The sequence below is a fragment of the Sphaerodactylus townsendi genome, linkage group LG02 (assembly GCF_021028975.2).
Source record: "Sphaerodactylus townsendi isolate TG3544 linkage group LG02, MPM_Stown_v2.3, whole genome shotgun sequence".
NCBI classification, from domain to species: Eukaryota; Metazoa; Chordata; class Lepidosauria; order Squamata; family Sphaerodactylidae; genus Sphaerodactylus; species Sphaerodactylus townsendi.
In genome coordinates, this window is record NC_059426.1 from 123,397,510 (window position 1) to 123,418,918 (window position 21,409).

The 21,409-nt window shown below is 39.0% G+C and overlaps 1 protein-coding gene across 3 annotated transcripts in view; it reads left to right on the plus strand.

The window, feature by feature from the left end:
* The window catches only part of VPS39 (VPS39 subunit of HOPS complex), a 34,107-nt gene extending 15,682 nt beyond the window's left edge, over positions 1-18,425 (plus strand). For all 3 annotated transcript variants that reach the window (XM_048484941.1, XM_048484942.1, XM_048484943.1), the window contains 13 exons: positions 427-570; positions 4,299-4,440; positions 5,734-5,820; positions 6,671-6,744; positions 8,838-8,936; positions 9,211-9,328; positions 9,662-9,790; positions 10,908-11,010; positions 12,769-12,814; positions 14,390-14,539; positions 14,834-14,968; positions 15,154-15,245; positions 16,436-18,425. In XM_048484941.1, coding sequence (XP_048340898.1) covers positions 427-570; positions 4,299-4,440; positions 5,734-5,820; positions 6,671-6,744; positions 8,838-8,936; positions 9,211-9,328; positions 9,662-9,790; positions 10,908-11,010; positions 12,769-12,814; positions 14,390-14,539; positions 14,834-14,968; positions 15,154-15,245; positions 16,436-16,511 — 1,395 coding nt within the window. In that variant the 3' untranslated portion in view covers positions 16,512-18,425. The remainder of the gene's footprint in view (positions 1-426; positions 571-4,298; positions 4,441-5,733; positions 5,821-6,670; positions 6,745-8,837; positions 8,937-9,210; positions 9,329-9,661; positions 9,791-10,907; positions 11,011-12,768; positions 12,815-14,389; positions 14,540-14,833; positions 14,969-15,153; positions 15,246-16,435) is intronic.
* The last annotated feature ends 2,984 nt before the right edge of the window (positions 18,426-21,409 follow it).

Below are 21,409 nucleotides of genomic sequence, written 5' to 3' on the forward strand. Positions count from 1 at the left end.
TAGCATTTTGCCATCTTCTCCATTCAGTGACTCTATCCTATCTTTTTTCTTCCTTTTTCTACGAACATACCCCCAAAAAGCCTTTTTTGTTTTTAAGCTCTCTGGCAAGCCTGAGCTCATTGTGAGCTTTAGCTTTCCTGAGTTTCTACAAGTCCTTGCTATTTGTTTGAATTTCTCTTTGGTGATTTCCTCCCTTTTCAGTTTCTTGTACATGTCCTTTTTAAATCTTAGCTGAGTTGAAAATTCTTTAGACATCCATCCTAGTTTCCTGAGACACCCCCCATTTTAACTCCTTGGAACTGTTTCAAATTGTGCCTTCAAGATCTCACTTTTAAGAAATTCCCATCCATCATGCACTCCTTTCAGGCTCAATATAGGAGAAGTTTGGCTTTTGCTCCTCTTGACTCTGACTCTTGATTTCTTTAGAAAAGAAGTCAGTTGGTGAAGAAACTGAATGACTCGGACCATCAGTCCAGCACTTCACCCCTCATGGATGGCATCCCCACCATCAAATCGAAGAAGAAGCTGCTGCAGATCATTGACACAACCCTGTTGAAATGTTATCTCCATGTGAGTGCTCTGCTTGTGATAGATGGTTCTCTGCTGAATGTCAGGCATTATGAATAGTGTCAAAAATTCATTTGAAAGAGGTATGCCTAGCATTAAATATGGAGAAGGAGGATGTAAAGGATTACATGATTAGTTGGGCTAGAATGTGAGACATAATATTATGATAGACACCTGGAAAAAATTATGGACCAAAGATGTAAGTTTCACTAAGAGTTTCTGTATTAAAGAGAATTATTATGAGATATTTTATTGCTGGTGCATAACACCTCAAAAGCTGGATGAAAAGATGAAAAAAGGCTCTGATAGGTGATAGAAATGCAGAGAAGAAATAGGTACTCGATTTCATCAATGGTGGGCATGCAGGAAGGCTAGAGTTTTTTGGCAACAGATCCGTAAAGAAATATCAAATATCTTAAATGATAAGATGGAGATGAAGCCTGAAATGTATTAACTAGGAATTTTCAATGCAAAGAAAGACAAAGAGATATGCCGACCTGTTCAGATACTTCTTTACTGCTGCAAGAATAATTTGGGCCAAGAACTAGAAAACTACAAAGATTTCAGTGGTGCAAGAATGGCAAAGTCACGGAGTTTGTAAGACTGGCTAAACTGACAGGTTATATTTTATGTAAGTCTTATATGGAATTCAAATTAGATTGGAAGGAAGGGGCAGAATATGTTGTACAAGATTATAAGAAGGATAACATTGTAGTTGGCTGTGTAATGTTACAAATAGTTATAAATATAATGTTATAAATAGATAATTTTATATAAGATTTAAGAAAGCTGGTGAAGGTAACTGCAAGGAGAGTTTAATGTTAGCTTTTTATTGACATTTTTCTTATTAGTAATGTTGGATAGCGGCATTGTCATGTAATATATGTTACATCATTTATATTGCAACTATGTGAAAAACTTATGTTAATCAGGAATTGAAAAAAATTCAGTTGAGTTTAAGGCCCTCTGCTGCGTTAGAAGTCTGAAAAGTGAGGTTGCTCTAGAAGTCCTGCCCATACAGTTGATCCAAAAATTCATTTCTTTGTCGTGGGGAAAAAGGGAACAAACTAATTCTGTACAGTTGGAGGAAGATACTAGCTGGGCACATTGCTGATTAACTGATCCTGTCATGATGTCAAAAAGAAACCAATGACTTCCCCTCCCCACATCAGCTGAGCATGTGTGCATAAAGTTTCATTTTTAATTAGTAAGGCAATGAATGAATAGATGAATACTCTCATGCAACACTCTTAAATAATAGTAATAATTAAAAAGCAGACAGGTACCCTCAAGTTTGGCAGGGCGGGGTGGGGGTGGGGGATAAGAGAGCAAAGTAAGTCTGGCTTCAACTGGTTTTATGCTTTTTTGACCACCTTTAAGCCAATCTCGCTCACAGTTCCTTGAGATCTCAATTTATGTTTGTAAGTGAAGATAATTCCAGACTGGTAGCCTTGTCACTCCATTGCTGCAAAAATAAACAGGAGTCTCATAGCATCTTTAAAAATTAACAAATTTATTCCAGCATATGCTTTCATGGACTACTAGAGCTTGCTTTGTCAAACATTTCAAAGGTGGACTCCGTCTCGTGAAAGCTTTATGCTGGAATACTATATGGTCAATGTATTGTCGAAGTCTTTCACGGCCGAATTCAACTGGTTCTGATGGGTTTTCTGGGCTGTGTGGCCGTGGTCTGGTAGAGCTTGTTCCAAATGTTTCGCCTGCATCTGTGGCTGGCATCTTCAGAGGTGTATCACAGAGAGAAGTCTGTTATACGCTGTGTCTAGTGTCTTACTCCATTGTGTCTCACTCCATTGATTTAATGTTATTACAGCATTGTGATTTTTTCGCCCACTCTATCATGGTATTCTTCACTATTTCTGTTTCCATTTTTTGTTCTAATAATACTTTATATATTTTACTGACCAAAACTCTTAAATTTTAATTGAAAATAGACACATATGCTTTACAGTTTATTTTATACAGTTGAACTGTCCATATCTCAGTGTCAGGAGATCAGCACAGGTGGTGGTGGATATCACTGCAGTGCAGTTGCTGGATCTGGGTTTCTGAGGTTTTCCTATTACTTAAGCCAAGACACAGGTTCTGGGGTGTATGTGTGTGGTGGGGGGCCATCATTGTGAGTATTGTGCGGGTGCTCCTTTGGTGCTTAATACTAAAGAGGTGGAGCAGAGTCAGCTGCAGAAGTGCTGCCACAATGTACCATTGCAGATTTCTGCTGCTCACATGGAGGCAATTACTGCTCAGCTCAATTGGTTATCCGTGAGTAGCCAGTCAGGAGTTTCTGACAAAAGACATTTACCAAACTACTAGCTGATGTTCTGCTGGGTTTTTCAATTGTACCTAGATTTTTAAGAAGCTTAGATTTCAGAACAGAAATAATGGAGTGGATCCAACTAACCCCTTCCACTGTTTCACCCTATTCACCTCTTTACCACAGCCCCTGTCTTATATGGCCTTTGATCGTGAGAGTCTCATGATCTGCAGTTTAGCCTTTCAGGCTAGTCACAGGACCCTTCTCTCTTTTTTATCAGCAGAAAAGCTGGTTGGATCCACCCCAGTGTAGAGTAAATTTGTAGTTGTTCCTATGGAGTTTTGATTATTGGTTGCCTCTGCCATTTCATTTTCAGCTCTGGTTTTGGTTTAATCATTAATTGTTGTAATGATTTTTGGTTAAACAATGGGATTGGATCAGAGTCAAGAGCCAGTTGATTGGTCGCTTGAATGTTCCAGATAAAAAATTGGGAAAAGAAGGTAAAGGTGCTACAATTAAAGAAAAACAAACAAATAAACCAGAAGGAGAAACATACTTGGAAATCTAGAATACCTTCTGTAAGGGTCTGGTACTCCAGTCAGTAATAAGATTCAAGGTAGGTTCAAGAGCTTTATTCAGGACCGTGTCAGCCCAATGGCCAGATAGCCGAAACTGGGGGTTTGGCTCTCTGGCTCCAGTATATACCTAAAGGTTACAATTTGGTTCAACTCATAATCCCCCCACCCTGGCATTCCCATAATATCAGCATGTGAAAGGACAGTGAGAAAGAGACATTGTTTTGGGACAGGCAGGTTACTCCCTTTGAAAGACAGATAAGGAGAAACCGTCAAGTGCTATTGAACTAGTTACATGCGATCAAAGGAAAGAGGCCTCATGTCCTTGAGTGGTGGAAATGACTGGGCCATCTGCAGCAGAGCTGTGTACATGCGATTTGCCAGGCTAAAGATGGCGCAGGCCTGACACCTTCCTCCAAAGTATTGGAATGAAATGAATGGGAAATTTAAAGTTTTTCATTTAAACATATAACCCTTTTATGCTTATTTAAATATTTTATATTCTTCTTCTTTAGCCTTTATTTGGCATAAAACAAATAGAATAAAATCATATCAAAAATACAAAAATTATAATAAAAGCAGTATACAGGTACAAAAGATGTGGCATAAATGCAGACTACTGGCTATACATCACTTCCAATAAAAAATTTGCTACCCATTCACAAGTTGTGAGATCAGAATTGTCCAGTAAGAAAAGGAGTCTGCATGAAGCATCCATTTCATTAGGTACCAGAGAAAACATATAGATTTTATATTAAGTCTCCTAATTAGTATTTTGTTTGAGTAAGTATCTCCCCCTTCCTTGATTTGCAGTTTAGTGCTTTTGGGTACATAATAAACTGGGTTTTTTTAAATTCCCTTCCATTTCTCCTTTCTACTGGCAGACCAATGTAGCCCTGGTGGCACCACTGTTGCGCCTGGAAAACAATCACTGCCATATTGAGGAAAGTGAGCTTGTACTCAAGAAAGCCCACAAATACAGTGAGCTGATCATACTGTATGAGAAGAAAGGTCTGCATGACAAAGGTAACTGGTGGTTTGGGTCCAAGATTTCCACAAGTGGAACAAGTTCTTTGTTGCCTGTGATGATTGTGCCCCTTCAGCTAAGCTGTGCTGCCCTCTGCCAGTGCATCCTTTTCCTTCTTTGTTTCCCCAGTAGGCCCTAGATACGAGATGGGAACAAGAAGCCTTCCTCCCCCTTGCTAGGGCTAGCCAGCCCACAAGTGTTTGAGTGGCCTCATGTTCTGCTGTCTTCCTTGCCCTGCTGATCCTTTTTTACAGGGGCCACCCACCTGACACTTACATCCCTAGACCTCACCCTGGCTTTCCCCCATCTCCCTCTGCTGCTCTTGGCCAATCCCAGGTGGCTCCCTCTCTTACCATGCTCTACTCTTCTTCCCTCTCAATTTCACCTGGTTTCCTGACCCTGCCTATCTCTGCTGGGCTTTGGCCCTGACCAAGCCTGGCCCATCCCAATGCTGTCCTCTGTCCTGGGGCTGTGGAGGAATGGCAAGAAGCCAGTACTTTTTCAGGACTTCCTTAAAGGGCGACTCCACTCCCTGATGATACTGGGCTCCATCAGGGGTCCTCCCTTAGTGCCAGTAGGCCTCCCAGCTGCCACTCTCATTAATGCCATCAGCTGTGGGGATGTGGACATTGCTCTGGTACTCGGGGTGCTGCTGCTGTGTGGTGTGACTTCCTCCTGCTCTGTTGCTGTTTGCATCTCTGAGCTGCTTTGTGGTCCCAGGTAAGATGTAGGCTGTTTCCCTGCCTCTGTAGCAGTCCCTGGGTGCAAGGAGAGCTATGAGGCATCTGGTGGGTGGGAACAGATTTCTGGACCTGGCATGTGCCTGGACATTGCTTTCTATAGCTTTCTGTTTTGCCCTCCCACCCACCCATGCCCAAAATTCAGGGTGCTTTTTACCTTCATGGGATGTGGTGGTGGAGTGCTGGAGCATGATAGTAGAACTGACAGAAGTCCCCCTACCCTATGTGAACTTTTGCATCGCCACAAAAACAGTGTTAATGATCAAATTTGAATTTAAAGGTCTAGAGGTGCTTAGGATATAGTCTGGAGGTATTCCTTTGAGGGTCATTCTTCAGTTCTGAAGTTGCATAGACCTTTGTAGCATGCCATAGTCAACTTTTTATTGAATGAATTGTGTTTCAGTGCAAAGGAAAACTGATTGCCTCTAGTTTGTGCTGGGGGTAAATATTTTTGTTTTGTTGTTGATTAAGGAAGATTAGTCTTGAGAAAAGTCAGGAAGCTGCTTAATTTAAGGGATGGTCTCCATTGTGCTTTCTTTTGTTTTGCTAAAGCTTTGCAGGTTCTAGTGGATCAGTCAAAGAAAGCTAACTCACCTTTGAAGGGCCATGAGAGGACAGTGCAATACTTGCAACATTTGGGTGAGTGACCTTAACGAGTGTAACTTGTAATCTTATTTCCACTTTTCAGACAAAGTCCATTAAGGCAGCTCACAAAAACAGTTAAGACTTGTTTACAAGTTATAGTTGTTAATTATATCCAAATTAATTTATTTTATAAAATTAGAATCTAAACCTAGTTTTCACTTTATTGGATAAGACAGCGATATAGCCATCAACCCAACAAACAACTTTTCTGGGGTGTTGTGTAGTTTCCGGGCTGTATGGCCGTGTTCTAGTAGCATTTTCTCCTGACGTTTTGCCTCCATCTGTGTCTGCCATCTTCAGAGGATCTGATGGTAGTAAAGCAAGTGGAGTATATATACCTGTGGAATGTTCAGGGTGGGAGAAAGAACCATTTGCCTGTTAACAAGTGTAAAGGGTGCAATTAGCAAGCTTCATTTGCATATGTTGGGTGGTATCCACCCAATTAGCATGTGAGTAACCATGAAGATAGCATAATCAATTAGTGAGGGCATCTTCCTTGTAGTAGCCTGGCAATTTCTTTACTACCATCACTTTACTACCATTATATACTCCATTTGCTTTACTACCATCAGAGATGGAAGCTTGAATGACAGAATGCACATTCTAAAGTGTTCTGGGTCTTTTAGGACTTTGAATTAAAACTAGCCATGTGGCTGCATGTTTCTAGGCTCAGTTCAGTTGAGAATTTTTGGAACACTTTAACATATGCTGCCAAACTCCAATCAGTGTATATGGAATGTATATGGGGATGTGACACGGTGTCATGCGCATCTTGCTCTGTTCATGGGGCATCTCCTTGAAAAACTGTTCTTTAAGTTGCTGTCTGTTTGGTTTCTTGTTCCAGGAGCAGAGAATTTGAACTTAATATTTGCCTATTCTGTTTGGGTGCTTAGAGACTTCCCTGAAGATGGACTGAAAGTAAGTACACTTGCTAATATTTGAAAATAAAATAAGGCAAATTATTAAGATCTGCCCATTTGCTGTTATGAAAGCAAATGTTGTAGTATTTTGCCTCAGTCAGCTAACAATCCTGCTTTTGAGTGATAGTAGAAATGATCATAGTGAAGATGTAGGGTAGTGGTTAGATTGCTGGACTAACATCTGGAAGACCTGTGTTCAATTCTGCACTTTGTCATGAAAGATTGCTTCGTGACTTTGGGTCAATCAAACACACTCTGCTTAACTTGTTTCAGAGTCTTTGCTGTGAACATTTCCTTTACCTTCTTGCTTTGCTTGCTTGGCCTTAACTTGCCTTACTTTTAGATTAGATTAATCAAAACAAATTGGTTTTTTTAACGTTCTAGAGTAGTAAACTAGCACACATAATTCTGCCTTGAGAAGGCGAAGTTGGCTTGAGCTGCATCAAATACCCATTATTTGATACTTAGATGACTGCTAGAGAAATTCTGAGTAGCTATGTTAGTCTGTTACAGTCAAAATGAATAAATTTGTTAGTGATCACTAGTTGAAAGTGAACATAAGTAAAATAGTACCAACTTTTGCTCACAGACACTGTAATTCTGAACCAATTATATCCTTCTAAATCCATGTTCTGGAGAACTGGGGTCAATTCTCCACTCCTCCACATGAAGCCTCCTGGGTGACGGGCCAGTCACAGTTCTCTCAGAACTCTCTTAGCCCACATTTATGCTAGAAATGGCAAACTGCCTCTGAATGCCTCTTGCCTTGAAAACCCTATGGGGTTGCCATAAGTCAAGTTTGACTTGACAACATGTCAGAGACCTGACCCAGCTTTTGGGTGGTAGCAGTGCCGAGCCCTAGGCCTTAAACCAGTACTCCAAACTCAAAACAGGATTTTTATATTTTTTTTATTAAAACACTGGTTGTAAAACAAAAGTTTAAAAAGCATACGGTTAACACAAAATCATAAGGTGCATTTCATGTACACACTAAAACAACAAAGAATATAACTTACTAGAAAGAATACTTGCAAAGAAAACACAGTAGAAGTCCTCAGTACATGTGCAAAGTTCTCCAAACAAAGTAGAGGCAAAGCACTGAGATGACAAAGAAAAGGAAAGGTAACTGGTAACACTGAATAACTCATTTATGCTCCTAGCTAGCCACATCAAATTATCATCAGTGAACCGATCAGGTTATACACTGGACTCAAAAACAATCCCCCCCCCCTTCCTAAACCAAAACTTATTCAATTAAGGCACTAAGAAACCAGTTACATCTAGAAGAAAATAATGAAGATGATCTCAGGCCAGCTAATTAGACTGATGACCCTAGAGCAGTGGTTCTCAACCTTCCTAATGCCTTGACCCTTTAATACAGTTCCTCATGTTGTGGTGACCCCCAACCCTAACATGTATCCATTTTACAGATGGAGAACACAGATGCAGAGAGTCTTAGGCAACCCCTGTGAAAGGGTCGTGCGACCCCCAAAGGGGTCCCAACCCCCAGGTTGAGAACCACTGCCCTAGAGTGAAGTACACTGATCTCCAAACACTGAAACCGATCCTCTAAGCTATGTGGAATGGTGAGAAGGAAAAAGGATTTTTGGTAGGCCTTTCAATATTCAAAGATGGAGTCTGGATATAACAAAGTAGTCATTCTCTTGACACAGCACTTTCCACCATTATCAAATCAACATAGCTCAGTGGGCTTAGAAATGGTGTTACTCTGCTTAGGATTTCACTGTGGTTCAGATACATTTCAGCCAGGGACTGGGAAACTTCATCAGTTTCTGAAAACCCTGCTCATTTTGTCTGATTTAGTGACATCCCTGACTGGGTAATACTGCTTCTCTATGCAGAGGAGTCTCACTGGTTAAAAAGTATATCTGTGGGTTCAATACTGAAGACCCAAACTGTTAAAAATAAAAATCACTTAGAACTTGTAAAACGTTTTGCAACTCTGTTCCACTGTACTGTTCCACTCTGTTCTGGTGGCTGTTCAGGGAGCTATTGGGCATAGGCTTGTGAATTAAAACCTTTCATTGTGGATATGCATATATCAATTTATGACTTCCTTTTGCCTGGTAGATATTTACAGAAGATCTTCCTGAGGTGGAAGCCCTCCCACGTGAAAAGGTTCTTAACTTCCTGCGAGAGAACTTTAAAAGCCTGGCTATTCCTTATTTGGTAAGGACACAGATTACAGCAAGGTGATTTGTTCTGATTAATAGCTTTTGCATAGCAAACCTAAATATGTCAGATAGAATTGTGAAGATAAATTAATTATATTTATATTTTTGAAACAATAAACTTGTAATAAATTGTTGGATAATTATTGGATAAGAACCCTTTGGGGGTGGGCGGTATAATACATTTAACAAATAAATAAACTGAAATTTTGGTGGAAGGAGAGTCTTCTACAATCAACTTCCCTACATCAGATATGTACATGTATTCACAGGAACATATAATTGATACCTGGGAAGAGGCTGGTTCAGAATTCCACAACTGCCTAATTCAGCTTTACTGTGAGAAAGTGCAAGACTTAATGAAAGAGTATCTCACATCTTTTCCTCCAGGTAATTCATGATCTACTTCAACTTACAAAAATGTAACAGACCTCAAACCAAACTTTGTAAAACTAGATAGCATGCAAGGCATGTTTCATGAAGAGTGAATTTGTAGATTCTAGGCTTCTAGTTCTATTTACCAAATTTTATTTCCCAGTCTATGTCGTCATTTTTAAAAATTAAAGGGCTTTTTTATATATCTGGAAATGGCTTGCTGCCATTTAGCATCAGACAGAGAAATGATCTTGTCTCAATGTGAATGGAGCACTATAGATAACTTAATTTTACTGTGTTTCTTGTATTCTGTTGTCATTAACAGATGCTGTTCTTCTTACCTTGCAGATAAAACACCAGTGCCACCTGGAGAGGAGGAAGGAGAACTAGGAAAGTATCGGCACAAGCTTCTTCATTTTCTTGAGACTTCGAGTTGTTATGATGCTGAGCAGCTCATCAGTGACTTTCCCTTTGATGGTAAGAGGTGGTTTAGTAATGTTGACATCCTTTTGTATTGAGTGTCAGTCAGTTATGTTTATTTCAATGAATGAGAACAGATTATTGCGGGAAATTAATGAAAGAATTCTTGTTGAAGTCTCTGCTGTCCTGTTACAGAAGAGCTGCTGCGGTATGTAACAGCTCTTTGTAAATGTGCCTCCTGTAATCTACAAAAGGTGATAGCTTTGTTATGTTAAGATAAACATCCAAAATACCAGCATGGTGTAGTGGAAATCTGGAAAAGTAGATTTGTTTCCCTGCTCCTCCACATGAAATCTGCTGGGTGGCCATGGATGCTCCTATTAGCCACTGTTACACTCAGATTAGTTCTACCTCACGAGGTGAAATGTGGGGAGGGGAAGGGAAGGAGTTTGTAAACCACTGTGAGACTCACAGGAGAGAAAAGCAGGGTATAAATCCAAATTTCTTCTATGTTGAGAAAAAGAGTATTGGTAACTGAAAAATGATACACAGTAGAATGAACAGAAGTTGCTGCCACTGACCTCTAGAATAGTCAGAGTTTGCTGTTTAGTCTGTGGCTAAAATGTAATGAAAGATGTACCAAGGTAAGTATTTTTCTTCACTCCTTGCTGATTCGTTTGTTCCTCCCTTTTTGAATTTGGATTTATATCCCCCCTTTCTCTCCTGCAGGAGACTCAAAGGGGCTTACAATTTCCTTGCCCTTCCCCCCTCACAACAAACACCCTGTGAGGTAGGTGGGGCTGAGAGAGCTCCGAGAAGCTGTGACTAGCCCAAGGTCACCCAGCTGGCATGTGTGGGAGTGTACAGGCTAATCTGAATTCCCCAGATAAGCCTCCACAGCTCAGGCGGCAGAGCTGGGAATCAAACCCAGTTCCTCCAGATTAGATACATGAGCTCCTAACCTCCTACGCCACTGCTGCTCCCACTTTTTGATAAGTTTCATAACCTGGTCTTGTAGAACATTTTGCCAGGTAATGTTGTCATTGAGTTCAGTAATTGCTGTTTTGTACTACGCCACTTTTTGATAAGTTTCATAACCTGGTCTCGTAAACCATTTTGCCAGGTAATGTTGTCATTGAGTTCAGTAATTGATGTTTTGTACTCCTGCTCTCAGGCCTTCTAGAAGAACGTGCACTGTTGCTGGGAAGGATGGGAAATCATGAACAGGCACTCTTCATATATGTGCACATCCTAAAGGACACCAACATGGCTGAAAAGTATGTTATTGTTTTGATGTATTTCAATCAGTGTTTCTTATCTGTTTGGGTGGGAGTTTTTTAAATACACTAACACACACACTGAAGTAGGAACCTGCAAGGACTTGTGGGAGACATCTCCCTTACTATTTCCTCTTTCCCTTCCTTGAAAGCCTCTATAGCCTCTCTCTACATTTATTTGCCCCTGTCTTCACCTTTTCTTCTCCCACCCCTATCCTAGCTGCCTCTAGCTAAGAAAACTGTGGCCCAGTTGTGTGCTGCTGGCTACTGGACTAGGCACACTTGCATCATAAGGAACTCTCAACAACTTGTGTGGTGGCACCCCACTATCCCCCACCCAACACACACTATTTCCTCTTTCCTCCCTCCTGACAACTCCCATATCTTCTCCTCTTTCCCTTCATTTGCTCCTTCGCAGCCATTCACCAACTTACCTTTTATCTGCCTCCCATCATTAGCTATATTTCTTATTTATTTACTTCATTTATACCTTAATTTATTTCATTTTTACTTAATTTATGCACCTTTCTCCACAGTGGGAACCAAAGCAGCTCACGTTATTCTCCTCTCCTCCTTTTCATCCGCACAACAGCCCTGTGCCCCAGCCCTAGCTGAGTCATGGAAGTCAGGAGGATTGTCACCTAAAAATTGCTTCAAGGCCTAGGGTTGCCATCCTCTAGGCTGGATTTGGAGATCTCCCAGAAGTATGACTAGAATCCAGAGAACAGAGATCTTTCCCCTGGAGAAAATGTCTCTGTGGCATTATATTCTGCTGGGACCTCCCCCAACCCTTCTCTCCTCAGACTCCTTCACAAAATCTCCAGGAATTTCTCAACCTGGAGCTGGCAACCCTAGACCTGGTCCCAATAAGTCCTTTCTCAAATGCCAAAAATAGGCCAGGAAAGGCCCTGTCTTTTACTGACAGAACCAAGCCTAGAATTTGTGGTTGCCTAGCAACAGCCTATGGGATTCAGTTGTTAAAACTATAGGTGCTCCTTGTAACATTTTTATAACCCCCCATATTCCACGTTTTTCCACAAACCAGTGCCCTTTTCAGGTTTGTTTGATTTGTATTGATGCAGTCATCAGCTTTACGTATCCTCAGATTTGACCCACACTGCTGTTAGCATACAGAGATTATAAACTGTGAGCCACAATCTCAAGTTTCTGCCTTGCTTTAGCTTACTGTTCAGATGATGTTCCCACAGTTTAAACAGTGCACTGTTTTGTAGTGAGAAATGGGATCTCAAGCAGGTGCCTGAGGTACTGATTAGTTTTTAAGATGTTTGCTAGAGATCTACTTAAGAGTTGCCAGCAAAATATTTTCATGACTTTTTTTCATTTGGCTTATTGAGAACCACTTTATTGGTAATCTTATGGTTTCTCAACTTGTCATAGAAGAAAAACCTATATTAAATCAATATAATTAGAAAGGAAGCCCTAATAGACAGTGACAGAACTAAAGCAGTTTTGTCAGTGGTCGTTTGCAACAGTAAGTAGGAATTAGCATTGATGATTGATGCACAGGTCGATGATTTCCTGAAGTAGGTAAAGATACCTTTTAAAACAAGTCCAAAAAGTATTCTGTATTTGATGAATGGTCATTAGTTGCCATGATTGAGTTTTGATTTTGCAACATGAAAAAATAAATTTAAATGCTGTTTAGTATTGTCTGGCAATCATTGGCTAATATGTCTGAACAAGTAACCATGTCATGTGGTTTTGACTACTATGAATTTCCTGTTGATATTGTTTCAGTTACTGTCACAAACACTATGATAGAGCCAAAGATGGCAACAAAGATGTGAGTATTTTATTTTTAATTGTCTTCAAATTGATACTGCACATTTTACAAAATATGATTTTCTTTGTTATCCTGTTTTGTAATGCTAACAAATTATGCTAATGGTGTGCAAACCAAAGAAGAACCATATTATGAACATTATAGCTTGCGAGATTTGGATTTTATAAGGACCTCAGAAGCATCCTAGGATTGTTATAAAGTTTCTTTGTTTTATAATCTGCTTTGTATACGCAGCAATAAACTTTTCTTCCACCTTAATGTATTAGAATGTTTTTACATTTTTTTGCCTCTCTGTCAAATACCCACAATTCTTGTATGAGCTATCCTGAAGAATATGCTTTGTGTATTTAACTTTCAAGAGTGCTTTAGAAACAAAGTCAAATATGGTCCTGGTTGTCTTTATTTATGAATGCATAGGCTGACAGAAAACCATGTTTTGGAACACCAAAGAAACAAGATTCCAGGGCTAGCATAGCTACTGAAACACTTTTTTTTTTCATTAACTGGCATACCGGAAGATATATTTTGTTCTAAATTAAATAGCTGCATTAAAGGCAAGAAAAGACAGTGGAAAACAAAGTTTTCACGTTAAAGCCAGCAAATTCTTATATTACAAACAGGTTTTAGAATGCAGTAGCCAGAAGATCTGGGTAAGTAGGTAGGTTGGTTTTTGTTTTTCCTGTCAGTATTGTTGGTGCTATTTGGATGGGAGACCACCAAGGAATACCAAGGTCATAATGTGGAGACAGGCAATTGCAGACCACCTCCCATGGCTTCTTTCCTTGAAAACCCCTACAGGTTTGCCATAAATCAGCTGTGACTTGTATATTTCAGATGACTGTATCTGTGTATTTCTTCAGCGCTACAAAGACAGATTGATTTAATTTAAAAGGTGAAGTTCCATTAACTCCACTCATTTGTCAAGCACCAAGTTCATGTGATACATACATATCATGAAATGGCTTAATTTCTTCCATTGGGGAGGTAGGCAGACAATTCACTTGTTCCTTTTACAGACATGGATCATCTCTATTCGCTGAAGTCAGCAGAAACTATTAGGAGCTCACAGGCATATCAAAAGTCCTAGACTGGACAGCGATGATTTAATGCAGCACATCTGTGCTATACAAATGCCACCCTTGAATTTTAACATGAATAAAAGTTGCAAATTGTTCAAGAGACTATCATTGCTATGAGGTTAAATGGCCTTCCCTCAGTTGTGGAGTGGCATGCACAATGCCAAGGCATTTTATTCATTTTTTAAAAAAATTATATCGTGCCTTTCTCACTGAGACTCAAGGCAGATTACAAAAATAAAATCAATGCATTCAGCAGCATAAGACAACCATTAAAAATGCAATAGGACGAGGTTTGCAGAATCAGAAAACAATGCAAACAAAAGCAGTATTATATGAGATACCATAAACAATGCAGAGAAAGGATTGCAAAAGTAGAAGACAGTGTAATAAGAGCAAGGTAATACATGTAATAAACAGACTATCCTATTCCCTTTATAGAAGTACCTTCCATTATTCTACAAAGATGATCAGCAGTGATTTGTTTTGTGTCTTACAGGTGTACTTGTCTCTGCTCCGTATGTACCTTTCACCGCCTAGTGTGCACTGCTTAGGACCAATCAAAATGGAACTTTTGGAGCCTCAAGCTAATCTTCAGGCTGCATTGCAGGTTTTGGAGCTTCATCACAGCAAGTTGGACACTACCAAAGTAAGGGAATTTTTAGAATGGTGAATTTGGGTGGTACACAGGTTGTGGTGCTTCTGTATGTAGAAATAGACTTCTGTACATTAAATAGCCCTTCTCCTTCAGATAATGTTTCTGGGCAATAACATTAATCTGAGTGCAAAACTTTGCAGTAATATGGCCGCTTTTTCTCTCTTGTGGCCATATTGCAGAAATGTAAAAATAAAGTCCACAGGAGCAGTAGGACTATTGGAAACAATTTCAGGAAACACTTGAATGCTAAGTATCATGTTAGTTTGCTTTTTGTTGTATCTCTAGGCAATAAACCTCCTTCCAGCTAACACTCAAATTAGTGAGATTCGAATCTTCCTGGAAAAGGTCCTTGAAGAAAATGCACAGAAGAAGCGATTCAGTCAAGTTCTTAAGAACCTTCTCCATGCTGAATTCTTGAGAGTATGTATTCATTTTTTTCACACTTATCAAAGGGGAGATTTAAAACAAATACTTGGTGTGAAGCATTGCCTCCAAATCTGAGAGATCTCTGGTAATCAAAAAGCATATTCACAACAATATGTAACATTTTAGCTGTCTGTATGTGCTTGCTGTCCTCTGGTAACTATTCTTATTTTTTTCCATAGATACAGGAGGAACGGATTGTACATCAGCAAGTAAAATGTATAATCACAGAGGAAAAGGTTTGCAGTGTATGTAAAAAAAAGATTGGAAATAGGTATGTGAAATTAGGACATAAAATATGATTGGTTTTATGTGTTGTCTTTGTGACCTTTTTAGTTTTGTTTTATTTAGTTTCATTTCTCTTGTCCCTCATTTACTTTGGGTTTTTTCTGCTACCATGTACCATTCATGCTATATACTGTTTATACACCATTGACAAAAAAAGGTAACAACTGTGTATTTTTAATGTTAAAATTAGTTGCAAGGATACAGAAAATGGTTCAAGAACTGAGTTATATTCATGTAAGACAGAAACAAAACAGGATTTTTTGAGTAAACAATGCTGGGTTGTGAGGTTAGGCATCATCCCTAAAGTAAATAAGTCTATAACACAGAAAATTAGAGAGCTCTGTGGTGCAGAGTGGTAGGCTGCAGTACTGCAGTCAAAGCTCTGCTGACCACTTGAGTTTGATCCTGATGAAACTTGGCTTCTGGTCACTGGCTCAAGGTTGATTCATCCTTCATCCTTCTGAGGTTGGTGGAATGAATACTCAGCTTGCTGAGGATAAAGTGTAGATGACCAGGGAAGACAATGGTTTGCCTAATTACTTGATACTTGCACATCTTTACCTTTAGCAGAAAAATTACTGTTCAACCTGCTTTTTGCAGAGATTTCTGTAGATGAGTATTGGAATGGAGTTGGAACCTGTCTGGCTGCTGAGACAGTTTCAGAATGCATCAAATTAATTATGCAATCTCGCTATGCAGATACAGCTAACTGAAGAATGAGCAGCTTGGGGTTTTGTCCTAATCATCATGTGGATTTCAGATTTTTTTAGTGCCAATATCTGAGCTGTTTTTAAAATTCACATACTCTACAAACTACTTATATAAGAGTACATATATATACAACTGTAGAGCACAACACTACACAACAACAACAAGAAAGAGATAGCAACAAAACCTTAAGAACAGTTGGTACCCTGAGTAGACAATCTCCAAATTGGTTGATTCCTGTGCCTTCATGGCACCCCTTAGTGGGAGGAGGGGGTATGTGTCTAACTGCTTACACAGTAGTAGATAATTTGATGCAGATATAGAATCAGTACTTTCCTGAAGTTAAGATGTACTAAGTCTGTGCTGTTCCAAAGATAATCAAATAAAGCTTTGCTTTTGTGGTGTTTTATGTCAAAATCATAAAATAACTATAGTTACTCTGATATACTGACTTTCTTCTTTCCATAGTGCCTTTGCCCACTATCCAAATGGAGTAGTTGTGCATTATTTCTGTTCCAAAGAAGTGGGTACAGCAGATACCTGAAAGGATTGACCTGCATAACATGAACTATGACGCTTGTGTGGAAGGAGAAAGAGGACATGTTTTAAAAAGCAAAGGCTTCTCTAATCTTCTGAGCTCTGTTGCTTTCAAACAACTGGAGCCCAGAGTGTCTTCATCCGATGACTCTACTTGTACTTTGCCACTATTGGCTTAGTCCAAAAATAGACCTCTGTCTATTCTTCAGTATACTTACCAGTAGATTAACCTCAGCACTTCTGTGTGAGGAAGGATGAAAATAGCAATGAGTAGCCACTGCACTCCAGATCTTGCAGCAGTGAACTTTAGAAAGTCTCAAACATCGACCAAGGATGAAAGAATAAAATTGATGATGGTGGATGAGAGATGTTTTGTGCTGGATTTCATATTCCAATCATAGAAAAAAAATCTTTAATCAGCACTGTATTGAGACTTACTTCTATCACCCATTTGGAGGTTAATGCTTCCAGAATGTCTGTACCTGGATTTCCTGGTGTTAGGAAAATAGGTATCGCCGGCCAGAGAATTCTTACTCTTTGTACCTAGAGTGGCTATCATTAGTTCCAAGGGGCTCTAGTCTCATACATTATGCTTGAAATTGGCAAACATCTATTTCCCATTTTCAGAGAGGTATGTAAATATAAACTATTTGCACTGTGTATAGTTGTTCCTGTTACTAGTGGAATGAAAAGCAGCAATTATTATATGATGAAACAGGGAACAGGCATTTGCACTTGTATCAAAAATTAAAAACAATCCCTTAACATTATCACCTGGAAAAATAGGTGTGTGTGTGTCTTATTGCTTCAGCATTGGTCAAGACTTTGGAGTTGCCATTGCTTGTAAATGAAGTGCTTTTTATTCAGCCTCTAGCATATTTCACTCCATTCAAACTGGTGCTGTCTGTGGCTTTATGTACCCAGATCACTTCAACATTGGAAAACCCTGGTTTGCACATGCCCTTATAGTCTGTAATATCTATGGGTTGACATTTTTTCTGCAAAATATAATATGTGAAGATAAAACAATGAGTATATTAATGTTCACATGAATGCAGAAGCAGTCAGACCAACAAGTCATGGTAAGAGCAATCAGTTCAGAATAGCTGTATGGGGAAATTTACTCACCATTGCAGTCCAACTGTGGGGTTTTATTTGTACTTATAATCATTCAGCGAATTTGGCAAAGAATCCATTTCCAGGTCTTGCCAAAAATTAATATTTGTTTCCTGAGAAGTAGGTCGAGGAAATTAAAATACAGTAAAATCTTCTTGTATGCTGACTGAATTTCTCTGAGATAGCCAACTGACTTGAGGAAGCACAAGAATAAGTGTAATGCTTACTGAAACTTATGTAAAACAGCCTAGCTTTCTCTAGCAGATGCTTCTCTGATTTTCTCCATGACATTTCTTTTAAAGTATATCTTCATGGTCACATCTATTGCATCTCAGGCAGTAAATCTTCAGGTTTGGGATTTGTTCTTGTGTTGTGAAGTTTTTTTTTTTAATTTTATTTTTTTCTGTTTGAAAAAGAGAGCATACAACTCCTGGATTTTTTGTGTATTAAGATATCTTTGTTGACTACTACAGATTGGGGCATGAAGACTGAACCTCTTAGACATATGTAACTAACAAGAAACTGTTTAAAATCAATAATCTGTGCAGCCCATTCTGACCCTAACTATGCACAGTTGAGTATGTCTGCTGCCAATAAAACTCCATGCTGCATTGAAGCTTTTTAGATGTAGTTTTCTTATCCACAGTGAAGCTTCTATGTGTCTCAGTTCACTTTAGTTGCTTAAATTTTGCAGAGATGTGGCTTGTGCTGTAATTGCCTGCAGATAGTCTTGCACAATATCTGGGACATTAACTGTACAACAGGTTTATTTAAAGCAATAAATTATTACAAAGATTTGAGAAAACATGTTTGTGCTGCTTATGTTTTTTAAATTTTATATTTCTATTTTCAAAATTGTGTGCATTGGTACTACTTTATACTAAGACGATAATGATAATTTGAGATTGATGGTGTAAGTCAGATTAAGTGCATTGACAACAGTACAGTTCCAAAAGGTGAGGCCTAGATTCTCAACTACAGCACTGTCTCTGCTTAACCTTGAACAACAGATTATCTCATGCAATTCTTATGACGTCTTGACACGCAACTGAGTAACCTGCTTTCTCCCTTAGGCAATTCCTGTGTATGATCATAGCATCCTCTGTTCATTACTATGGATAGGTTTGCCTCAGTGGGACTGCATACTGATTGAGGGCAATCAGCATGTTGGAGTGATGAAATAGAGGGCAAAGTTAAAGCATATTAGAAGAAATCTTTAAAAGTTGCGAAATGTATTTCAAACAGGTCTGGAGATGTAGCATACAAATTTTCTAAATAAATTACTGGATTAATGAGGAAGTAAATCAGCAACCTGAGTTTTGTCAACAAGGATTTCTTTTGTTGCTAGAATTTGAGTGACTAAATTTTCAAAAGTCCTTATTAAAAATACAAGAAATACATGTGTTGATTTTTATATGATTTGTAAACCTAGGTTTCAAGGTTATCCCTTTCGAAAATATTTCCAATTAAAACCTTTCTAGGTATTTAAAAATACATTGGATCTAATTTAGCATATTTCAGATTTGTGAAAGTGATATACAAATCTATTAGTAGTATTCAAGTAAAAGTTGTAAATTAGTTGCAAACCTGCATGCAGACCAAATTATTTGGAACTCTTACTCCTCAATCACAGAGGTGAGAGAACTAGCTGCTTGTGGTTACTCACAGGTGAGAGAATGCACTCTCCAGCTACTCAAATGTGTTCATTATGACTATATTGCAGCATTTTAGTGAATTCAGGGGTGATACTAGCAATTCCTGGTGAGACACTTCCTTTCTTGTCATACAACATATTCTCAATCTGCTTGTCATCAGTGATCAAGAGTTCCTGTACTTCCGGTTCTGTAACATTCCTTGAATTGTTGCTGTAGGAAAATTAACCTCTTATATTGATGCTCATTTATTACACCTATTGTGTTTTTAAAAGCTTTTTTAAAAATCAGATTTCTCAGTGAATTCAAACTGAGAATCTCATGCTAGTGTAGCCCCTATGTTAAGAATGGGATGAGCCCGGAAGGGGTGGAGACTGAAAGAAGAAGGCTGCAGAACTCATGAAGTTGGAGGAAGCAGGGCTACCAGGCTGAGACCTTGATAGATTATTATAAACGCTTAACACCTTGTTTAAGCGCTTTTTGTGTGTAATTGGTGAGAGTTCTTTTGGGGACCATCATCTTGAATCCAGTATGCAAAGCATCTGGAGTCTTCATGAGCCACCCAATTGCAGGAAAAATGGACTTGGTATTTTCGGGCTGTAATTAGAGGGACATGAAATGAAACTTAAACAGGACCTTGAGTTTTTATGTTCAGTGTTAATACTTGTTGAGTGTTATATGTCAAGGAAAAGTAAACAATTTTGTTTTAAATTTCGTCGTTGTAAACTCCTTCCAAGTTCTGCCCCACAGAACCCGTAAGCTGAGGTTACATTGGCTATACAACTAATTCCACAGAAATAAACGCATCTTCCTGATGTAATCTACCAAGTTGAAGTACTGCATTCTAACTGGCATAGACGAGAGACTATACATCCTCTCCATCCTCCTTCCAAATCTCTGGGTGGTTTTGTGCTGATGCAGGATGGAATTTAAACTACTGTACTTATTCCAAAACAATTCTGGTGGCTTCAGAAAGACTCCTCTGAGAGGGAGTATTAGCTTTTAATCTTCTTCCAGATGTAACCTGATGAGCCATTGAGCTCTCTATAGTATTATCTATTTTACAGGATCACAATTAGCCTTCACACATCAGGGAAAGGATTCCAGGTCAGATTTGGCTTGTAGGTAGGCCTAAGGTTCAGTGCTTCTCAGTTTAGAAATCAAGTACTGGTTAAAGACTTAACATCATACAAAATTTATGATTTAACACTGATACTAAATTATGTTAATTGTATTTTAAACAGCCTTAGACTAGTGTTTAGGATTACAGCTTTAGGCAGATATGGGGCTGTCTCTCTTACTGGCAGCTGAATTCAAACAGTACCACAATAAAATGAATGTCCTGTCAAGTGAACACAGTACAAACTGATTTCATTAGAATTTCAAACAATGCAAATTTGGGTTAAAGGTAATATGTTTAAATGTAATTTATGGGCTCCTGGTGTTTCATCATACCACTTGCTTAGCTACGAAACCTGAGTTCAGTTTGTTAAATGGTGTGAAAATATTAGATACTCGAAAATGTGTGGAGTCCTAGAAAATAATTATTTTTATTTTGAAAAAAAAACCCTTCAAGATCACTTAACAAATGTCATTCCACTATGTCAAAACCCAGCAATCTTTAATCCAAATCACGTTGGTGGATAGAAGATGCAAACCTTTCCGGAAGTTTCGAAATGGCAATAGGTTTGTTGTCTGCCGAAGGGCGAGTTGTTGGGGATGGGGATAGCATACATGACAGCTTTAAAACTTAACTCGCCAATAAAGGAGGCAAGGTCACAGTCACACAGACATACTAATATATAATTTTAAAAAGTGACATATGGTCACCTTGCACGCTCTGTCAGCGAGAAAAAATGCCATAGGAATGACACGGAAAAGGCCTTGCGTATTGTATTTCCCTGTATTACAGGGAAAATAGCACTGGAGCAGTTGTAACTTGTTCCAGCGCTGGCAGAAACAACTTGATTGGGAGAGAGAAGTTTTTCCCAAAAATCTGTACAACTGCAGGACCTCTGCAGCCGTGTCTTCTTCCTTCGGATTCGTTATACTCAGCTTCCCCACAACCTGTGAATCAGACCTTTCCAGGGAAGCAGCGACCCGCCTCCACTCCAGTAAAGGTTGCAGCAATCCCCGG